Below are 23,039 nucleotides of genomic sequence, written 5' to 3' on the forward strand. Positions count from 1 at the left end.
GTGATGCACAGTGCAACTGCTCACCACCCGGGACCCGACGCTCCGTCACTTCCCCCACCGAAAGTCGAGAGCAGGAGCCCCTTCCCCCGGCCCACTCCCCATTTATATACTGAGCATGATGTCACATGGTATGGAATAGCTCCTTGGCTAGTTCAGGTCAGCTGCCCCGGCTATGCCCCCCCACCTCCCAGGTTCCTGTAAAAATTAACTCTATCCCAGCTGAACCCAGGACATTATCCACCCCTTATTCTATACCATTTACATCATGCCCAGATCTTACATTTTCCAATCAACCACTACCACTTTCCTTGTCTTATATATATATATATATCTATATGGACCCCCCCCACACACACACACACATACAAATAGTATTCCCTTAGTCAATGGGTTATCCCTCCAATGTGTCCATCAATTTTATTTATTCCATGACTTTGGGGCTCCATCTGTTGTAACACTTCTTCAGGATAAGAGAGATGGTGTGAGCTGTTGGGTTGTTGTATGCTGTCTCTGGAACTTCTGGCTGGTACATTTGATGCAACCCACACCCTTGGTCTGCAGGTCGAAGATGTTGATCTTGAGGAAATTGCTGGGCGCCAGTTCAAGTTCTATCACTGTTGTTCTTGGCTCAGTTTCAAAGTCCATTCTTCAGTCATTTGGGTAATTCTTACAGTAATACCCTTGATATGGCATATAGACACTATAGATACAATGACATACATTGGCAGGTTATTTAGCAGTTAAATATCATACAGCCTAATTCACTGGCTATTCTCTCCCAAAATCAAATCTCCCTGAGGTACACATCGAACTTCCCCATCCTTCTGCATCACCCACCAGGTGTACCCAGGTCCCTGAGCAAAAACCACCCCTTGGATGGGTTTGTCTCTGCTTGAGGGAGGACTAACCCAGACTGTCTTTCCTAACATACTCCTCATGTGCACTACAGGAACTTTATACCCTTCTACAGTATGTGGAAGTCTTGGTTGGGCGGGGCCCGCCCGATTGGAGGATCCTCTAGTATTAACTAACCAGGTGGCTTTTGCTAAATGTGTATCCCAATGTTTGAAAGTTCCACCCCGCATTGCTCTCAATGTAGTTTTCAGCAGTCCATTGTATCGTTCCATTTTTCCGGAGGCTGGTGCGTGATAAGGGATGTGATACACCCACTCAATGCCATGTTCTTTGGCCCAGGTGTCTATGAGGTTGTTTCGGAAGTGAGTCCCGTTGTCTGACTCGATTCTTTCTGGGGTACCGTGTTGCCATAAGACTTTCTCTTCAAGGCCCAGGATAGTGTTCTGGGCAGTGGCGTGGGACACAGGATATGTTTCCAGCCATCCAGTGGTTGCTTCCACCATTGTAAGAACATGGCACTTGCCTTGGCGGGTTCGTGGGAGTGTGATATAGTCAATCTGCCAGGCCTCCCACTGTTTATATTTCAGCCATCGCCCTCCATACGACAGGGGTTTCAGTCGCTTGGCTTGCTTAATTGCAGCACATGTTTCACATTCATGGATAACCTGTGCGATAGTGTCCATGGTTAAGTCCACCCCTCGATCGCGAGCCCATCTATATGTTGCATCTCTTCCCTGATGGCCTGAGGTGTCATGGGCCCACTGAGCCATAAATAGCTCACCCCTACGTTGCCAGTCCAGGTCCACCTGAGACACTTCAATCTTGGCAGCCTGATCTGCCTGCTGGTTGTTTTGATGTTCTTCAGTGGCCCGACTCTTGGGTACATGAGCATCTACGTGGCGTACTTTTACCACTAGCTTCTCTATCCGAACAGCAATATCTTGCCACAGTGCGGCAGCCCAGATGAGTTTACCTCTGCGCTGCCAATTGCTCTTCCTCCATTGCTGTAGCCACCCCCATAGGGCATTTGCCACCATCCATGAGTCGGTATAGAGATAGAGCACTGGCCACTTTTCTCTTTCAGCAATGTCTAAGGCTAGCTGGATGGCTTCCACTTCTGCAAATTGCCTTGATTCACCTTCTCCTTCAGCGGCTTCTGCGACTAGTCGTGTAGGACTCCATACAGCAGCCTTCCACCTCCGATGCTTTCCCACAATGCGACAGGACCCATCAGTGAACAGAGCATATTGCCTCTCATTTTCTGGCAGTTTATTATACAGCGGGGCCTCTTCAGCCCGTGTCACCTCCTCCTCTGGCGACATTCCAAAATCTTTGCCTTTTGGCCAGTCCATGATCACTTCCACAATTCCTGGGCGACTGGGGTTTCCTATGCGAGCCCGTTGTGTGATCAGTGCGGCCCACTTACTCCACGTGGCATCAGTTGCATGATGTGTAGAGGAGACCCTCCCTTTGAACATCCAGCCCAGCACTGGCAGTAGGGGTGCTAAGAGGAGCTGTGTTTCAGTACCAACCACTTCTGAGGCGGCTCGAACTCCTTCATATGCTGCCAATATCTCTTTTTCAGTTGGAGTATAGCGAGCCTCGGATCCTCTGTATCCCCGACTCCAAAACCCCAGGGGTCGACCTCGGGTCTCCCCAGGTGCTTTCTGCCAGAGGCTCCAGGTAGGGCCATTCTCCCCAGCTGCAGTGTAGAGCACATTTATAACATCTTGTCCTGCCCGGACTGGCCCAAGAGCTACTGCATGAACAATCTCCTGCTTAATTTGTTCAAAAGCTTGTCGTTGCTCAGGCCCCCATTTAAAATCATTCTTCTTCCGGGTCACTTCATAGAGAGGGCTTACAATCAGACTGTAATTTGGAATATGCATTCTCCAAAACCCCACAACACCTAAGAAAGCTTGTGTTTCCTTTTTATTAGTTGGTGGGGACATAGCTGCTATTTTGTTGATCACATCCATAGGGATCTGACGACGCCCGTCTTGCCATTTTACTCCTAAGAACTGGATCTCCTGTGCAGGTCCCTTGACCTTACTTTCTTTTATGGCAAAACCAGCCTTCAAAAGGATTTGGATTATTTTCTTCCCTTTCTCAAAAACTTCTTCTGCCGTGTTGCCCCATACGATGATGTCATCAATGTATTGCAGGTGCTCTGGAGCTTCACCTTTTTCCAGTGCAGCCTGGATCAGTCCATGGCAAATAGTGGGGCTGTGTTTCCACCCCTGGGGCAGTCGATTCCAGGTGTACTGGACGCCCCTCCAAGTAAAGGCAAACTGTGGCCTGCACTCCGCTGCCAAAGGGATGGAAAAAAATGCATTAGCAATGTCAGTTGTGGCATACCACTTAGCTGCCTTTGATTCCAGTTCATATTGAAGCTCTAACATATCTGGCACAGCAGCACTCAGTGGTGGCGTGACTTCATTCAGCCCACGATAATCTACTGTTAGTCTCCATTCCCCATTAGATTTCCGCACGGGCCATATGGGACTATTAAAGGGTGAGTGAGTCTTGCTGATCACTCCTTGACTCTCCAATTGGCAAATCAGCTTATGGATGGGGATCAGGGAATCTCGGTTGGTGCGATATTGCCACCGGTGCACCGTCGTGGTAGCAATTGGCACCTGTTGTTCTTCAACCTTCAGCAACCCCACAACCGAAGGGTCTTGAGAGAGACCAGGCAGGGTAGACAGCTGTTCAATCTCCTCCGTCTCCAATGCAGCTATACCAAAGGCCCAACGGTACCCTTTTGGGTCCTTGAAATATCCCCTCCTGAGATAATCTATACCAAGGATGCATGGGGCCTCTGGGCCAGTTGCAATGGGGTGTTTATGCCAGTCATTCCCAGTTAGACTCATTTCAGCTTCCAATACAGTTAGCTCTTGGGATCCCCCTGTCACACCAGAAATACAGATGGCTTCTGCCCCTTTATAACTTGATGGCATTAGGGTGCATTGTGCACCAGTGTCTACTAGAGCCTTATATTCCTGTGGGTCTGATGTGCCAGGCCATCGAATCCACACTGTCCAGTAGACTCGGTTGTCCCTCTCCTCCACCTGGCTGGAGGCAGGGCCCCTCTAATCCTGGTTAGAATATTCGTTACTCACTTTTCGCACACGTGAATCAGAAGTCCCTTCGAGAGGATCAGAAATGTGATCAGCCCATCTACTGCATCTGGGGGACTCCTCACAGGAAACTGGAGCAGCAGTTTTCCAAGAAGAATCCTCTTTCCTGGTTGCTTTTTCTCGCAACTCCCGTACCCATGCATCCAGGACTGAGGTAGGTTTTCCATCCCACTTCCTCATGTCCTCTCCATGGTCGCGCAGGTAAAACCACAGGTTAGCCCGTCGTGTGTACTTTCTCTCTCCTCTCTCTTGGGCAGAGGAATGCTTACTCCCAATAGCTGCGATGCGGGCCCGTACAGGTGGGGAGGAAGACATATCCACTTTGAATTGCTGGAACTCTCGGGACAATTCCTCTACAGCCGAGACACAGGCCCGTAGGGAGGAAGAGAGACTTCCTTCGTATTGCCGGAGTTGGACAGCCAATTCATCCACCGTTTGTCCATGGCCTTCTTTCCAGGACATTACTGCCAATGAGTTGGCATAGGTTGGTGGTGCACTTCGTAGAAACTTCCGCCACATGGGTTGTGTGCATTGGACTTCATCTGGATCTGTGGGTGACTGCGCATTTTCTGGATCATTATAAATCACCTCCAGCACGGCTAATTCCCTCAGGTACTGGATACCTCTCTCCATGGTGGTCCACTTGCCTTGGTGACACGTAACTTCATCCTTGAAGGGGTATCTTTCCTTTACACCTAACAGAAGTCGCCTCCAGAGGCTGAGGACTTGTGTTTTTCTCCCAATCGCCTTGTCGATGCCCCCTTCCCTAGACAGAGATCCCAACTGCTTGGCTTCCTTACCCTCTAATTCCACACTACTAGCCCCATTATCCCAGCATCGGAGCAGCCAGGTAACAATGTGCTCACCTGGGTGGCGGCTAAAATCTTTTCGCATGTCACGCAACTCACTCAGGGATAGAGATCGGGTGATTATTTCAGGTTCTGCCTCTTCCTCCTGTTCTCGCGATGACCCTGGTTCATCTTCATCTCTCACTGAGCGAACTGATTTCTTTGTGTGTTTCTTTTTCTGTACAGGGGCGACTGATACTGGCACAGGTTGGTTCTCTGGTTTAGCTGCAGTATCTGTCACTGCGGTTGGGGTAGCCGCGCTGCCTGTTGCCGGGGTAGGGGTAGCCACGGTGCCTGCTGTAGGGGTAGGGGTAGCCACGGTGCCTGCTGTCCTGTTTTCCATCTTTTCCCCCTTTTCTCCCTGAGGGTGCTGCCTAATATCAAGCAGTGTTTGGTAGATACTGGCCAGGGCCCAGCACAGTGCAGCGAGTTGTACGTCTTTGGAATAGCCACAGCATTTTTCTTTCAAATATTCTACCACTTCATGAGGGTTCTGTAGTTGTTCGGGAGTGAACTTCCAAGCCACTGGGGGTGAGAAGTTCTCTAGATACCTGCCCATATCCTCCCACATGCCATGCCACCCATGAATATCCAGCTTTGGGGCAGATCTCTGGGTGATACTCTTAAAGAGCCTTTTTGTAGCCCTAAACAAGACCTGAAACATATTCAGGAGGCATAGCACTAACAGCACACTGGCTTGTGCATCCCAAGGATATTCAAAGTTCTCAAAAGCTGTTGCAATTAGTCGGAAGGAGAAAAGGGAGGCAAACGGACGGGGGGAAGTATCCCCCCCTAACTCCCCCATGGATTGGGTGTAATTACCAATAAAATCCGATAGAAGGTGCCCAAAGTATGGAAATGATATCACTGCCTCATACAGATACCAGCTTAATCTCATGACCAGTGATGTAATCATTTCACAAGTCGACATTGCCCAGTACAGCAAAATGATAATCCCAATCACTCTCCCAGAGGTGAGAAACGTAACTACAGGCAATACATAGAGCATATAAGGACTTACAAAACGCCACCATGTAAACAAATTAATCAACATTGTGACTAACATCTATTTATCTAATATAAGGAATGCGTATGACAAATTTGTTTCAACACGCTCTAGCCAGATCTGTCGTTATCTCAACCCTTCGTGCCCCACGTTGGGCGCCAAAAAGGACTGTCGTGGTTTCAGCCCAGCCGGTAACAAAGGACCACGCAGCCGCTCGCTCACTCCTCCCGCCCCCTCCGGTGGGATAGGGGGGAGACGGAGGAGAGAAAAGAAAAAAAAACCTGGAACCTCGAGGGTTGGGATAAGAGCAGTTTACTGGGACAACGCAAAAAAAGTTACAACAACAACGACGGTACTAATGAAAGAGTATACAGAAAAGAGTGATGCACAGTGCAACTGCTCACCACCCGGGACCCGACGCTCCGCCACTTCCCCCACCGAAAGTCGAGAGCAGGAGCCCCCTCCCCCCGGCCCACTCCCCATGTATATACTGAGCATGATGTCACATGGTATGGAATAGCTCCTTGGCTAGTTCAGGTCAGCTGCCCCGGCTATGCCCCCCCACCTCCCAGGTTCCTGTAAAAATTAACTCTATCCCAGCTGAACCCAGGACATCATGAAAGCAGTTAACATTTGGAATATATCTGAGGCTATCCTTCAGATTCTCCCTACTTAGCACATACACTGATAACATTGTGCATGGATCAAGTTTTTGCACACACAGTTACATAAAAACAAGATGAATATGAAAAAGGTGAAGAAAATTTATTTCTTACAAAGCAGCAGGTTTCATCCTGAGCCCTACCCTGACTTCTCGGGAGAATGGGAACTCAACACAGGTCTGAAGAGCAGTTAGACTAGCCCATCACAATGCACCAGTCGTGAGGGGGCATGACTGGAGCACTTTGACATTCTGGCAGTCCAGAAATTGCCCTTTGAAAATGTCAAAGTCAGCTAAGTAGACTAAGCTCTTTTTGAAAATCCAGTCCTCAAAAGAGATGCTTGCATGGAGCCAAAGACCGATCTTTTCACAAGACTCTCAAAAGGAGTTGACAAAAGCTAAAAATGCTGATCATTTTTTACAGCGCACTAGATACAAAATTAGTTACACACTTCTGGAATTTGCAACCACATCTTCCAAGTGGAGTAACCTTTGTTCCGCTTTCTTTTTTTTTTTGCAAGAGCTATGTTGTCAAGAATATCTACAAAGATGTGAATCACTATTACATGTCAACTCACCTGATGCTTGGTTATCACTTCCAGAAGAAAATGGTTTTTGAAACAAAACCGTAAAAAATGCAGACCTGTTAAAAGCAGAACGTTTTCTCTGTTAGTGTATTAGCAGTCAGCTTTTTATTCAAACCAGCTATAAACAACTAGGTCTTTCCTCATATCAGGCTCAGATAACAAAACTGCTTCCTCTACATTTTTCACTAAAAGGTCACACTGACCACACTCACTGGTTGTATTTTCCCTACTGCATTATGTATGTCAGATACCAGTACAGAGTTGATGACAAGTTGTCGTGGTTTAACCCCAGCCAGCAACTAAGCACCACACAGCCGCTCACTCACTTCCCCCACACCCAGTGGGATGGGGGAGAAAATCAGGAAAAGAAGTAAAACTCGTGGGTTGAGGTAAGAACGGTTTAATAGAACAGAAAAGAAGAAACTAATAATGATAATGGTAACACTAACACAATGACAATAGTAACAATAAAAGGATTGGAATATACAAGTGATGCACAATGCAATTGCTCACCACCCACCGACTGATGCCCAGTTAGTCCCCAAGCAGCAATCCCCCTGCCCCCACTCCCCCCAGTTTATATACTAGACGTGACGCCACATGGTATGGAATACCCTGTTGGCCACTTTGGGTCAGCTGTCCTGGCTGTGTCCCCTCCCAACTTCTTGTGCCCCTCCAGCCTTCTTGCTGGCTGGGCATGAGAAGCTGAGAAATCCTTGACTTAGTCTAAACACTACTTAGCAACAACTGAAAACATCAGTGTTATCAACATTCTTCTCATACTGAACTCAAAACATAACACTGTACCAGCTACTAGGAAGACAATTATCTCTATCCCAGCTGAAACCAGGACACAAGTAAACTTCAGTTCTGGTCAATTTTACATACAAAGTTTTCAAGAATAGCTAATGAGAAGTCTATCTGTGATTTACCAAAAAAAAAAAACGATCTTAGAAGTTTTGAGGAGAAATAATACTATGTTTTTTATTAACAAGATACATACACCCAAAGGCTTCTTCACATATGGAATGCTGAATACACAGTCTTGTTAGAAATGGTAAGAAACAGCATGCATCTTTCTAAACTGTGATTACAAGCGATGGGGAAAAAGACTATGGTGCTTGGCAACACGCAAGTGAGAAGCCCAGAAACGTAAACAATTTGGAAATAAAAGGAAAAAATGAGGTTCCAAATGTTCCAACTCTGCCAAGTTTATTATAGAAATGCTCTTCCACATCATATCAGCTAAACATCAAGCAGGATTGTGTCTGCAAAGATTGTTTCTGTATACTTGCTATCAGTTTCTACACTTTCATTCTCAATCAGGGAACAATAGCAGTTGAAGCTCACAAGAACTACAGGAATACAAATTATAAGGAAGAAAGCTTGTCTTCTACACCTTTCTTAAGAAAATTTGGACACTCCTGAGTTTCCTATGATCAGTACCATTGTAGTATGATCTATTTTAAAGTAGCAAATACATTGAAGTTTCTGAAATTATAGTGAGCATAGATATGAAGGAAAAACACTGCTATGATCAGAATATTTCCTGGATCCACCGCTATGCTGCCTTCTGCTCCTTGATTAATCTATAATAACACAATGAAATGTATAAGCTTGATGCTGACAAAGAACACCGTAGACAAAGCATGCCGTAACGGTGGTGGACAAGGCTTCACCCTCAGCGCACTCACCCCAGCTGCACTATAAAGAAAAAATGCACAAGGTGGACCACTTTCAGAAGATCGTAGGATTCAAGCAGCCCCACAGCTTTCAAAACCTTGGCAAAGCACAGCAGGACGATATACCGAGTCAGCCTGCAAAAGAGGAGAGGGCAGTCTGCATCTGCGACCACGCACATGCCATCGCTCTCTGGGCCCAGGACCCAATGCGGGGAGGCGGCCCCCCTCCCCAGTGACCCTGCGCCTCATGCGGAGGAGGCAGCCGTCCCTGGAAGGCTCAAGGGCGATGCTCGTTGCTCCCCAGCGGGAGGGGCAGCCCACCGAGGCCGAGGCTCGCCTGAGGCACCCCTCACCCCTGTGGCTGTTACCGGGCGCTGGGCACGTCCATGGGCCCCAGTACTCCATCGACGGCCAAGGCCTGCCTGCTGTACTTCTCCCCCATGCTGGAGCGGGGGAACAGGCACAGCCCCATACTCGTGCGAGGGAAGGGGTGTAAGCGTGGGCAGTCGGACGCGGTGCGATCCGCCTCCCCTGCCGCGGAGGCGCCTCATCCTCAGCAGCCAGCCAGCGCTGCAGGAGATGGACAGGAGGCTGACAGGAGGTGGGGCCGGCCACGTCCGCGGGCGCCGGAACCGCTGCTGGGGCGCGGGGGCAGGAAGCGGCAGGGGTGGTCCCTACAGATGGAGGAGCCCTGAGGGGTTAGGCTTTGGCCATAGTCTTTGTATTGGGTCTGGCTGAGATGGAGTTAATAGTCCCCATAGCAGCCCTCATAGAACTGTGCTCTGCATTAGTAGCTAGAAAGGTGTTGATAACACCCCAGTGTTTTGGCTACTGCTGAGCAGTGCTGGCACAGCATCAAGGCTGTCTCCCCAACATTTTTGCCCCCCCCCTCAATGGCAGGCTGGGGCAGGGCAAGATCTTGGGAGGGGACATAACCAGGACAGCTGACCCAAACTAACCAAACAGATATTCCATACCATATGACGTCAGCTCAGATATAAAAGCTAAGTAAAGGGAGACGGAAGGGGGGCATTTTTGTCTTCCGGAGCAACCACTATGAGAACTGAAGCCCTGCTTCCCAGGAAGTGGCCAGACATCGCCTGCTGATGGGAAGTAGAGAATAACATCATTTGTTTTTCTTTGCTTTCGTGCGCGCGCCCTTTGCTTTCACTTTATTAAACTGTCCTTATCTTGACCCACGAGCCTTTTGTTATATTTTCTCCCCCCTGTCCAGCTAAGAAGGGGGAGTGATAGAGCGGCTTTGGTGGGCACCTGGCACCCAGCCAGGGTCAACCCACCACAGTCTTTCAGGGTGGGATTCAGCTGCCCTCACTGAGGCATCTGCCACTTGCAGTCTGCTGTCCCCAAAGCATCTTGGTTGGTCTTCAACTGTGGGTGCAGGAAAGCATGTGGGTCCTCTCTTGTGTCTGCCTTGGGTGTCTGATGCAAAAAGAAGCTTTGTGATTTTGCACTGTATTGTTTTATAGAGACCTTTTTTTCCCTCTATAGTGAAATGCAGGTTTTTTGTATGTGACGCTTTATACCTGACAATATTACACTGAAGAGTGAAGTAATGGATTCCTTGTGCACAGACATACAGACGATGAGTGAAACTGAGATTTAAAAACTATAGAATCATAAAATCGTTTAGGTTGGAAAAGACCTTTAAGATAATCAAGACCAACTGTAAACCTAACACTGCCAAGTCCACCACTAAGGGATGGTGACTCAACCACTTCCCTGGGCAGCCTATTCCAATGTCTGACAACCCTCTCAGTAAAGACATTTTTCCTAATATCTAATTTAAACCTCCCCTGGCTCAACTTGAGGCCATTTCCTCTCGTCCTATCTCCAGCCACCTGACAGAAGAGACCAGCACCCACCTCACTACAACCCCCTTTCAGGTAGTTGTAGAGAGCGATAAGGTCTCCCCTCAGCCTCCTTTTCTCCAGACTCAAAAGCCCCAGTTCCCTCAGCCACTCCTCATAAGACTTATGCTCCAGGCCCCTCACCAACTTGGTTGCCCTTCTCTGGACACGTTCCAGCACCTCAATGTCTTTCCTGTAGTGAGGGGCCTAAAACTGAACACAGTACTCGAGGTGCGGCCTCACCAGTGCCGAGTACAGAGGAACAATCACCTTCCTGCTCCTGCTGGCCACACTATTTCTGATACAGGCTAGGATGCCATTGGCCTTCTTGGCCACCTGGGCACACTGCTGGCTCATATTCAGCCAGCTGTCAACCAATACTCCAGGTCCTTTTCCGCCAGGCAGCTTTCCAGCCACTCTTCCCCAAGCCCGTAGCACTGCATGGGGTTGCTGTGACCCAAGTGCAGGACCCGACACTTGGCCTTGTTGAACCTCATACAATTGGCCTCAGCCCATCGATCCAGCCTGTCCAGATCCCTCTGTAGAGCCTTCCTACCCTCAAGCAGATCAACACTCCCGCCCAGCTGGGCGTCGTCTGCAAACTTGCTGAGGGTGCACTCAATCCCCTCATCCAGATCATTGATAAAGATATTAAACAGAACTGGCCCCTATACTGAGCCCTGGGGAACACCACTTGTGACCGGCTGCCAACTGGATTTAACTCCATTCACCACAACTCTTTGGGCCCAGCCATCCAGCCAGTTTTTTACCCAGCAAACAGTATGCCCGTCCAAGCCATGAGCAGCCAGTTTCTCAAGGAGAATATTGTGGGAAACAGTGTCAAAGGCTTTACTAAAGTCTAGGTAGACAACATCCACAGCCTCCCCCTCATCCACTAAGCGGGTCACCTTGTCATATGTCCTGGTTTCAGCAGGGATAGAGTTAAGTGTCTTCATAGTAGCTGGTACAGTGCTATGTTTTGAGTTCAGTATGCGAAGAATGTTGATAACACTGATGTTTTCAGTTGTTGCTAAGTAGTGTTTAGACTCATGTCAAGGATTTTTCAGCTTCTCATGCCCAGCCAGAGAGAAAGCTGGAGGAACACAAGAAGTTGGGAGGGGACACAGCCAGGGCAGCTGACCCAAACTGGCCAACAGGGTATTCCATACCATGTGATGTCCCATTTAGTATAGGAACTGGGAAGGGGGGCGGGGAATCGCCGCTCGGGGACTAGCTGGGTGCCGGTCGGCGGGTGGTGAGCAATTGCACTGCGCATCATTTGTACATTCCAATCCTTTTATTATTGCTGTTGTCATTTTATTAGTGTTATCATTCTCATTATTAGTTACTTCTGTTCTATTAAACTGTTCTTATCTCAACCCACGGGTTTTACTTCTTTTCCTGATTTTCTCCCCCATCCCACTGGGTGTGGGGGGAGTGAGTGAGCGGCTGCGTGGTGCTTAGTTGCTGGCTGGGGTTAAACCACGACAGTCCATTTTGGCACCCAACGTGGGGCACGAAGGGTTGAGATAACGACAAACCTGACCAGAGCTTGTTAAAAGAAATTTGTTATAAGTATTCATTATATTGGTCTAATAGTCGCTGGTCATTATGTTGATTTATGTGTTCTTAGAGTTGTTGCTCTGGTTTTTAAAGTTCTGTTATGCATCACCTCGCTTGCTGTATGTAGTCCCTCTTCTGCTGCTTATCATCCGTAGGAGGTGGATTAAGGTTTTCGCTTTGATGTATTGCATAACTCTGGTTTATGGTATGATAAAGTCATCGGCTGTGGGATTAATCTGGTATTTGCACTCAGCATTGTCACCTTTATACTGTGGGAGCCATCTGTGGTGTAGCAGTGCTACATATCAAGGTGCCGCGATTAGATCACTGGTCGGCCTGGACCAGGGAAGAGACAGATAACACACATGGTGTGAGTGCCAACTCCGTCCTTTATTGCGCAGTTAATTCCTTTTATACTAACAACGGTAGGTGGGATTACTGATATGTCATAGGGAGGCGACGACTAGCCTTCTACCTTTCCGTGACATCGCGAGATCTTCCGAACGGTGTTCCCTACATCTCCCCCTCTTCATGTCCAACTAGCTCCCATTGGTTACACACATTATTCATGCACTGTCCACGCGTCCAGTTGCACTCAATGATTGGCTGCATCAACACTGCACACGCGCATAAACATAAAATATAATTGGTCATACTAACTAAACATACGAGACTTATCTCAGTCTAATTGGTCAAGATAAACTGCTGAATTGAGGTTGTTTGTGCAAAGTTCTCTTTATCGTGGAATATGCACCTGTGTTTTTCTAATTGGTATCTTTCTTATTTTTGTCTTTTTGTTTATTCTGTTCAAGGCCTTCTAAAGGCGTCTGGAATGCTCTTGTGACCGTTAGCTAAATATGTTCCCACAACAATTCCCCCTCCCTTTTCCTATTAAAAGAGCATTAACAGATTTAGTCACCACCATCCGCGAACTCAGCCCAGCAATCGGTAGGTGCCAGCTCTACGTGGGCGTCCCCACAGAGGCAACGATGGCCTTGCCGTACACCAGCCCGATGCTCTTCGGAAAATCCCGGTATTTGTACATTTGCAGAGGAACAGATTTCAGCACACGTGGCCAGCGGGTGCTAAAATTCACCTCAGTTGAAACATAGGGAGCCTATGGCACATGCGGTCGCTGGCCAGACGTGCCGCACGAGTCATAGCCATCCTGTCTATTGGTTCACGGGCTTTGTGATGTGGTTGCAGTGCACAGAGAATCTTGACCTGTTATGTTGGCTAAGGTGACCTACAAGATCTATGAACACAATTAATTAAACACAGTAAAAGCAACATTATACCTAATAAAATACACAAGAATAAAAGAAACCCCGATTTTTAACAAAGATACAAACCAACTCCTAAGTCCCCATCCCGCAGCTAAATGCTCCAAGCCAAAATGACATTTTTCTTAATTGCTATAAAGGTCTTGCAGCGCCTTCTTGCTTCTGCAGTTCTGTTATCTTGTTTATTAATTGCTCCAGCGTCAGAAATTCGTAGCAGATACCCAAGACATCACAAGCCAGGAAAGGATAACAGCAATCTGTAAAGAAAAAACACTCAAAACACTATGAGGTTAGGACAGGACGAACCATGCGACTAGGGACCCATTTCAGTAGCCCTTCAGGTGTCTGTACACAGGTGTACCCCCGCCTGAGGCAACGCAGCTCAAACGGTCCGTCCCATTGGCGTGTCTGGGGATCACGCACACGGACCAACGGGTAGGGGCCTTTCTCTTCCGTAGCCGTAAAATGTCGTTGCGCCGTCATCTGGTCCAGGTCCCCCCGAATTGTCTGATTTAATGAAGTTAACGCAGTTAACAGGAGACGCTGTGCACAGAGAACAGGTGAATTATCCCGTAAGCAGGAGGGCTCCGCGTGGTCCCCCTCCCTAAGACGATCTAGCAGGGCGTTCTACAATGGCCTGCCTGGTGCTGTTATAAGGAATGCCATGTACAAGGGCTATACCCCAGATTGCACAAAATCATTTCACCTTTTCCGCAGTATAAGCTGTACCATTATCCGTCTGGATCTGTCGTGGAATCCCCAGTTGGGCTATGCAAGCACGCCAGTGTTGTACAACCGCCAAGCTATTCTGCTTCCTGTGCGCTGTAGTGAGAATATATTTACTATAGGTGTCTACGGTAACATGCAAATACTGTAGTGGCTTAAAGGGAGCGTACTCCGGTCCACTCATGTTGACTGCGGGCTACTTATGCTAACTCTAAATAATCAGGCTCAAAGAAATGTTCCCCCATTTTCTATGAAATCTCCCACAATTTGCCTTTTTCTTTTTTTTTTTTTTTTTTCCATGCAAGATTCCCTTTATTTCACAAAAGAATCCAACTTATATATGTTTCAACAAAGATCCAGAAAGTACTAACGACTCACAGCCAATACTACTAGCACAGGAGGGCATATCTGACCCAGCTGGGATGTTTGCCAGTCCTCAGAACAGTTAAAGATAAAAACATTCCATAGACATACTCGTGACTGTCTTCAGCCACATCTTCCCAGGCCTACACAAGGCCATCCTCCAACCTGACCTTGTAAAACTAGTTCTTCAAGGCTTGGCAAACATGCAGCACGACAAATTCTAACGGTCACTCTTGAAAACAAATGCCAGGTGTTCGGAGCTGCTCCCACATTGCCCCCTTTTTTGTTTAGGAACATCAGATTCACGAGGAAGGCAGCGAGGACTCTGGCTTCGAACTGACGCAATCCTCGTACTGCTCCTCAGGTGATTCTGATTGCTGCAAACACACAAATGATTAATAATTCTCCAATAGCAATATAAATTCAGATACACAAATTTAAACCTTCAAATCATGTTTTTGGATTTAAGCATTCAACAGTATTAGACAATTCTTTGAAAAACACCTTATTCTGCTAATTTCGTATATACACTTTCATTCCCTTGTAAAGGTGTTACACAGAGCCCTTTTTTTTGAATTTTGAAATTCCCAATTGCAATGTAATTTCATTCTATGTTATAATGCATTTTGTCTATGTGATGGGTTGACCCTGGCTGGACACCAGTTACCTACCATAGCTATCCTATCACTCTCTCCTCCACAGCTGGACAGGGGAACGGGAAATGAGGTTTTGCGATTAGTTCATCACACATTATCTCTGTCACTTCATCCTCCTCAGTGGCAGCACTCATCACACTCTTCCCCTGTTCCAGCGTGGGATCTCTCCCACGGGAGACAGTCCTCCATGAAGATCTTCAGCATGGGTCCCCTCCACGGCGTGCAGTCCTTCAGGAGCACACTGCTCCACCGTGGACCTCCATAGACCGCAGGGGAACGACCCGTCTCACCATGGTCTTCACCACGGGCTGCAGGGGAATCTCTGCTCCGGTGCCTGGAGCATCTCCTCCCCCTCCTTCTTCACTGACCTTGGTGTCTGCAGGGTTATTTGTCTTACATGTTCTCACTCTTCAGCTGCCATGTCTGTGTGTTCCGCAGCCGCATCTCTCTTCCCCCTCTCCAGCCGTTTGTTTTCATTAATTTAATCTTTTTTTTTTCCCTGTCTCTTCCTCTCTCTCTTTTTTTTTTTTTTTAAATTATTTTTATGCAAGCCAAGTTACATGAAATGCTTTTGCAATCATATGTTCAACTATTTTATGATACGTGGTACAATCATTACAACTGCTAATATTACAATTAAAATAACTAAGCCATGCATAAGCAAATCTTTCAACCATCCCGTAATTCCCAAACTTGTTAGCCATCCAGTTAAACCTGTGTCAGTTATCGTGAGCCTTTTACTGTGAATCATATTAATATCGGGTGTTAGTAACGTAAGTTGTCCGAGGCTACATGGCCTCCTGTTAAGTTTCGATGGAATTCCTCTCCCACGCTCTATTCCCACAAATTAAAAACATCCTCGTAGGTAAAGCAGCTGGAATAGAAAAAGGAGTGTGATATTCTGGAATAGATATAGTTACACCAAGCTGTAGCATTTCTATATACAGGCAAAATAGCGTTTACATTCTGACCCTTTCCAGTGGTGTTATGGGTGTAATTAAACATCACACAGGGATTCATGATGACTGATCCTAACAACTCTAACTCTTGAGGTTCTTGCATTTCTTGAGGCAGGTGTGCATATAACAGGAAAAGTAAACATGGTATCTCCTTGCTGTAGAGCTTTTTCTCGACAGCATTGCATCAAACTATGTGTATTTTTTCCCAAATCATTAAGTGAATCGTCATGGATTAGACAGAGGCACAGAGTTAGAGGGATTAGCAGGAGAAGGAGGTAGAGGCAGTGCAGCAAAGCCAGGTTCCGTTGTAAGTTCTGCAGACCCTGGAGAGGGAGTACCAGGCGATTGGGGTGGGGGGGTGGGGGACGGCGGCGGCACGGCAGCGGTCCCGGCCGCGCAGAGGCCGTGGGAGGCAGCGGCGGGACGGCCGCGGCAGGCAGCGGTGGAGGTAATGAGGGATATAAATCCGGCTCTTTTTCAGAGTCCACCCTGCCTGATACAAAAGAATTATTATCAGAATCAGAATCCTGCTCATTAGCGGCCTGCTTACAGACTGCCTCCTCAAAAGCAGTATCAGGCTGTACCCGCCCGCAAAAGTTGTTGCAAGGCCGCCACTATCGGACGCGCTTCCCGGTGTTGCTCTCTCTCCAGTACATGGCGTATCATGTTGCCTAGGGACGAACCCGCTGGCAAATGAGAGACAAGCGCTGCGCTCTGTGCGTTAGCTTGAGCCCTAGCACATTCAAGCACAATCGCCTCTTTAGCCGCCTCCGGGAGGTTTGCCGCCTACACAGCAAGCTGAAGCCGATCTAAAAAGGCAGCAAACCTCTCGGCAATCCCCTGCCGAACTTTCACGCAAGGGGGGTCCGCTCTATCCATGGCCGCGACACGCCTAAGAGCGGCCAAGGCAGTTGTTGCAAGTGCCGTAAAGTCAGGCCCGCGTATGCCCTGTGCCTGTGCCTGAGGCGTTGCAAACCGTCCCTCCCCATGAGCTGCCGAACCACCCGCCGCAACTCCTCTCGTGGATACTGGGGGGGGGCGCATCAGGTCCTGCTGGTGCCGCCTCTGCAGAAAAAACCTCCGTCTCCGCCGCACCCTCCGTGCCCATGTCCGCGATCAAAGACGGACCACTCTGCGAGCCCCGCTCCACGGCCGCCCGCTCCGTCTGAGTCCGACCTGCAGTCCCCGAGGGCACTGTCCCCGCTGTCCCCGAGGGCACTGTCCCCGCTGCTCCCGAGGCGGCGCTGCACCTGCAGACGCAGCAGCTCGCGCCGCCAGCCAGCACGCCTCAGCCTCCCGTCCCGCCGCGACCACCTTCTACACCTTCCCCAACTCTGCGATCGTTCAGCAGCTCCGCGCTCGGATCGGAGCAAGGACTCCCGAATCTCTCCCCAATTTGGGGGGCTCAAAACTTATCTAGGAGACCCAATGCCCCCCGGCGCAGCATCCATTGGATGCATTCGCCCGTGGGGCCCCTCCTAATCGAACCGCGGGCACCCACCTCATCAGCTAACACCTTAATCGCTTGCGCAAGCCTCATCGTCGCCTGTGCGACCGATCACGTCGGGGTCACCACTATGTAGCAGTGCTACATATCAAGGTGCCACGATTAGATCACTGGTCGGCCCCGGACCAGGGAAGAGACAGATAACACACATGGTGTGAGTGCCAACTCGTCTTTTATTGCGCAGTTAATTCCTTTTATACTAACAACGGTAGGTGGGATTACTGATATGTCATAGGGAGGCGACGACTAGCCTTCTACCTTTCCGTGACATCGCGAGATCTTCCGAACGGTGTTCCCTACATGTGGGAAACTATTAATAATTATACCATTTACCTTTCCTCCTTGGAAAACCAGTCTATGGGTGGGGTACCTTTCTTCCCCTCTCCTTTCTCCTTCAGTCCAGTTACAATGGTGTTTGAGAATTTTGAAAAATTTGAATACTCTTGGGATGTTGAGACCAGCACGGTCCTAGCCCTACTGCTGGGAATTAGCATGCTCCTGAATGTGGTTCAGCTCTTGTTTAAGGTTAAACAACTATTTAAGAAGATCACCCAGAGGTCTGCCCCGAGGCTGGATAATTATGAGTGGCAGGGTGTGTGGGGTAGTATGGGCAAGTACCTAGAAAAGTGGGCACCTCCAGTGTTTTGGAAATTCACCCCTGAACAAGTGCAGAATCCAGAAGAACTAGTAAAATATTTGGAAAAGGTATGCTGTCACCCCGGCAGCTCCAGAGAGATACAAATCACTGCAACGTGCTGGGGCCTGGCCCATGCCTATCGAGCCCTGTTCGATACAACTCAGCACCCTCAAGGGGAAGAGAAGGTCTCTGGATCTAACAACAAAATGATGAGCACTGCGGTCACCCAGACCTTGGTGATAGGCACCGCGACCCCTCCAGCCCTGGCAACGAGAACTGTGGCTACCCAAACCTCAGCGACAGGCACTGCAGCCCCTCCAGCCGTGGCAACGAGCACAGCAGCTACCCAAACCTTGGCAACGGGCACTGAGGTCCCTCCAGCCCCAGCGACGAGCACTGCTGCTACCCAAACCTTGGCGACAGATGCTGCGGTTATCTAAAACCCGGCGAGCGATACTGCAACTGAACCAGCGGATCAACCTGCACCAGTATCAGTTGCCCCCGTACAGAAAAAGAAATATACAAAAAAATCAGTTCGCTTAGCGAAGGTGAACCAGGGTCGTCATAGGAACAGGAGGAAGAGGCAGAAGCAGAGGTAATAACCCGATCCCTATCCTTGAGTGAACTGCGGGATATGCGAAAGATTTTGGCCGCCGTATAGGTGAGCATATTATCACCTGGCTCCTCCGATGCTGGGACAATGGGGCTAATAGCCTGGAATTAGAAGGTAGGGAAGCCAAGCAGCTGGGATCGCTTGCCAGGGAAGGTGGCATTGACAAGGCAATTGGAAAAGGGGCACAAGCCATCAGCCTCTGGAGGCGACTCCTGTCAAGTGTGAAGGAAAGGTACCCCTCCAAGGAAGATGTTCTATGTCAATCAAGCAAGTGGACCACCATGGAAAGAGGTATCCAATATCTGAGGGAATTAGCTGTGCTAGAGACGATTCATCATGACCCGGACAACCCACAATTACCCAAAGATCCAGACGAAGTCCAATGCACACGACCCATGTGGCGGAAGTTTTTACGGAGCGTGCCATCGTCCTATGCCAGCTCACTGGCAATAATGACTTGGAAAGATGAAGAGGCACCGACAGTGGATGAAGTGGCTTGCCAACTCCGTCAATACGAAGAAAATCTCTCCTCCTCCCTACAAGCCTGCATTTCGGCTGTGGAGAAGCTGTCCGAGGATTTCCAGCAATTCAAAGATGATATGTCCTATTGCCCACCTGTAAGGACCAATGTCTCAGCTATTAGGAGTGAGCATTCCTCTGCCCAAGAAAGAGAATATAGAAGGTACACACCGTGAGGTGCCCTGTGGTTTTACCTATGTGATCATGGAGAGGACATGAGGAAATGGGATGGAAAACCTACCTCGGTCCTAAACGCACGGGTACGTGAGCTGCGAGGAAAAACCACCACAAAAGGGGATTCTACCAGGAAAAATGCCGCTCCAGTTTCCAGACAGAGTAGAAGGGCTGATCTTATTTCTGATCCTCTTGAAGGGACTTCTGAGCCAATTTTACGAGAAGTGAATACCGGATACTCTGGCCAGAATGAGAGGGGCCCTGCCTCCAGCCAGGTGGAGGAAAGGGATAACCAGGTCTATTGGACTGTGTGGATTCGATGGCCTGGCACGTTAGACCCACAGGAGTATAAGGCTCTAGTAGACACCGGCGCACAGTGCACTCTAATGCCATCAAGCTATAAAGGGGCAGAACCCATCTGTATTTCTGGTGTGACAGGGGGATCCCAAGAGTTAACTGTATTGGAACCTGAAGTAAGCCTAACTGGGAATGAATGGCAGAAACACCCCATTGTGACTGGCCCAGAGGCTCCGTGTATCCTTGGCATAGACTATCTCAGGAGAGGGTATTTCAAGGACCCAAAGGGGTATCGATGGGCTTTTGGTATAGCTGCCTTGGAGACGGAGGGCACTGAACAGCTGTCTACCCTGCCTGGTCTCTCTCAAGACCCTTCGATTGTGGGGTTGCTGAGGGTTGAAGAACAACAGGTGCCAATTGCTACCACGACGGTGCACCGGCGGCAATATCGCACCAACCAAGACTCTCTGATTCCCATCCACAAGTTGATTCGCCAACTGGAGAGCCAAGGGGTGATCAGCAAAACTTGCTCACCCTTTAATAGTCCCATATGGCCAGTGCGAAAGTCTAACGGGGAGTGGAGACTAACAGTTGACTATCGTGGCCTGAATGAAGTTACGCCACCGCTGAGTGCTGCCGTTCCAGATATGCTAGAACTTCAATACGAACTAGAGTCAAAGGCAGCCAAGTGGTATGCTACAATGGACATTGCTAATGCGTTTTTCTCAATCCCTCTGGCAGCAGAGTGTCGTCCACAGTTTGCCTTTACTTGGAGGGGTGTCTAGTACACTTGGAATAGACTGCCCCAGGGGTGGAAACACAGCCCCACTATTTGCCATGGACTAATCCAGACTGCACTGGAAAAAGGTGAAGCTCTGGAACACCTGCAATACATTGATGACATCATCATATGGGGCAACACAGCAGAAGAAGTCTTTGAGAAAGGGAAGAAAATAATCCAAATCCTTCTGAAAGCCAGTTTTGCCGTAAAAGAAAGTAAGGTCAAGGGACCTGCACAGGAGATCCAGTTTTTAGGAATAAAATGGCAAGATGGACATCGTCAGATCCCAATGGATGTGATCAACAAAATAGCAGCTATGTCTCCACCGACCAATAAAAAGGAAACACGGACCTTCTTAGGTGTTGTGGGCTTTTGGAGAATGCATATTCCAAATTACAGTCTGATTGTAAGCCCTCTCTATGAAGTGACCCGGAAGAAGAATGATTTTAAATGGGGCCCTGAGCAACAGCAAGCCTTTGAACAAATTAAACGGGAGATTGTTCATGCAGTAGCCCTTGGACCAGTCCGGGCAGGACAAGATGTTAAAAATGTGCTCTATACCGCAGCTGGGGAGAATGGCCCTACCTGGAGCCTCTGGCAGAAAGCACCTGGGGAGACCCGAGGCTGACCCCTGGGGTTTTGGAGTCGAGGATATCGAGGATCCGAGGCTCGCCATACTCCAACTGAAAAAGAGATATTGGCAGCATATGAAGGAGTTCGAGCTGCCTCAGAAGTGGTTGGTACTGAAACACAGCTCCTCTTAGCACCCCGACTGCCAGTGCTGGGCTGGATGTTCAAAGGGAGGGGTTCTCCTCTACACATCATGCAATGGGTCATCCCCACACTGATCACACAATGGGCTCGCATAGGAAACCCCAATCGCCCAGGAATTTTGGAAGTGATCACGGACTGGCCAGAAGGCAAAGATTTTGGAATGTTGCCAGAGGAGGAGGTGACACGGGCTGAAGAGGCCCCGCTGTATAATAAACTGCCAGAAAATGAGAGGCAATATGCCCTGTTCACTGATGGGTCCTGCCATACTGTAAGAAAGCATCGGAGGTGGAAGGCTGCTGTATGGAGTCTTATACGACAAGTCACAGAAACTGCTGAAGGAGAAGGTGAATCGAGTCAGTCTGCAGAGGTGAAAGCCATCCAGCTAGCGTTAGACATTGCTGAAAGAGAAAAGTGGCCAGTGCTCTATCTCTATACTGACTCATGGATGGTGGCAAATGCCCTGTGGGGGTGGTTACAGCAATGGAAGCAGAGCAACTGGCAGCGCAGAGGTAAACCCATCTGGGCTGCCACACTGTGGCAAGATATTGCGTCCCGGCTAGAGCATGTGGTTGTAAAAGTACGTCATGTAGATGCTCATGTACCCAAGAGTCGGGCCACTGAAGAACATCAAAACAACCAACAGGTGGGTCAGGCTGCCAAGATTGAAGTGGCTCAGGTGGACCTGGACTGGCAACATAAGGGTGAGCTATTTATGGCTCGATGGGCCCATGATGCTTCAGGCCATCAGGGAAGAGATGCAACATATAGATGGGCTCGTGACCGAGGGGTGGACTTGACCATGGACACTATTGCACAGGTTATCCATGAATGTGAAACATGTGCTGCAATTAAGCAAGCCAAGTGGCTAAAACCCTTGTGGCATGGAGGGCAATGGCTGAAATATAAATATGGGGAGGCGTGGCAGATTGACTATATCACACTCCCACAAACCCGCCAAGGCAAGTGCCATGTGCTTACAATGGTGGAAGCAACCACTGGATGGCTGGAAACATATTCTGTGCCAGATGCCACCGCCCGGAACACTATCCTGGGCCTTGAAAAGCAAGTCTTATGGCGACATGGCACCATGGCACCCCAGAAAGCACTGAGTCAGACAACGGGACTCCTTTCTGAAACAACCTCATAGACACCTGGGCCAAAGAGCATGGCACTGAGCAGGTATATCATATCCCCTATCATGCACCAGCCTCCAGGAAAATCAAATGATACAATGTACTGCTAAAAACTACACTGAGAGCAGTGGGTGGTGGGTGTGAGACACTCAAAGGGTTAATGTCTCAAACGTTGTGGTGGGGCAAGTTCTGCCTAACAACGAACTGAACCATAGGTGAGAAGCTGGTTAGCAAGAGGGGTGGAGGGCATGCCGGAGTAGGCTCAATTCTGTGTTCTGATACGCTGAGCAGGGCAGCTCACCATATATGGCCAAAGGTTAAAGAACTGTCATGCCTGCAGGGACAGAGAAGTTACTCCCCAAATGACCCCCAAGCCCACTGACCCATTTCTCAAAGATTCTGGAAGC

General features: G+C 48.8%; 1 protein-coding gene across 1 annotated transcript; it reads right to left on the bottom strand.

The window, feature by feature from the left end:
* Nucleotides 1-8,139: 8,139 nt before the first annotated feature.
* Nucleotides 8,140-9,326, bottom strand: LOC121233049 (zinc transporter 5-like). Its single transcript, XM_041121640.1, has 3 exons — nt 9,148-9,326; nt 8,792-8,914; nt 8,140-8,686 (listed from the first exon to the last, which is right to left on the bottom strand). The coding sequence occupies exons 1-3, from the start codon at nt 9,249-9,251 to the stop codon at nt 8,659-8,661; spliced, it is 255 nt and encodes an 84-aa protein (XP_040977574.1). The 5' UTR covers nt 9,252-9,326; the 3' UTR covers nt 8,140-8,658.
* Nucleotides 9,327-23,039: the final 13,713 nt, after the last annotated feature.

Source organism: Aquila chrysaetos (assembly GCF_900496995.4).
Source record: "Aquila chrysaetos chrysaetos chromosome W unlocalized genomic scaffold, bAquChr1.4 W_unloc_4, whole genome shotgun sequence".
Taxonomy (NCBI): Eukaryota; Metazoa; Chordata; class Aves; order Accipitriformes; family Accipitridae; genus Aquila; species Aquila chrysaetos.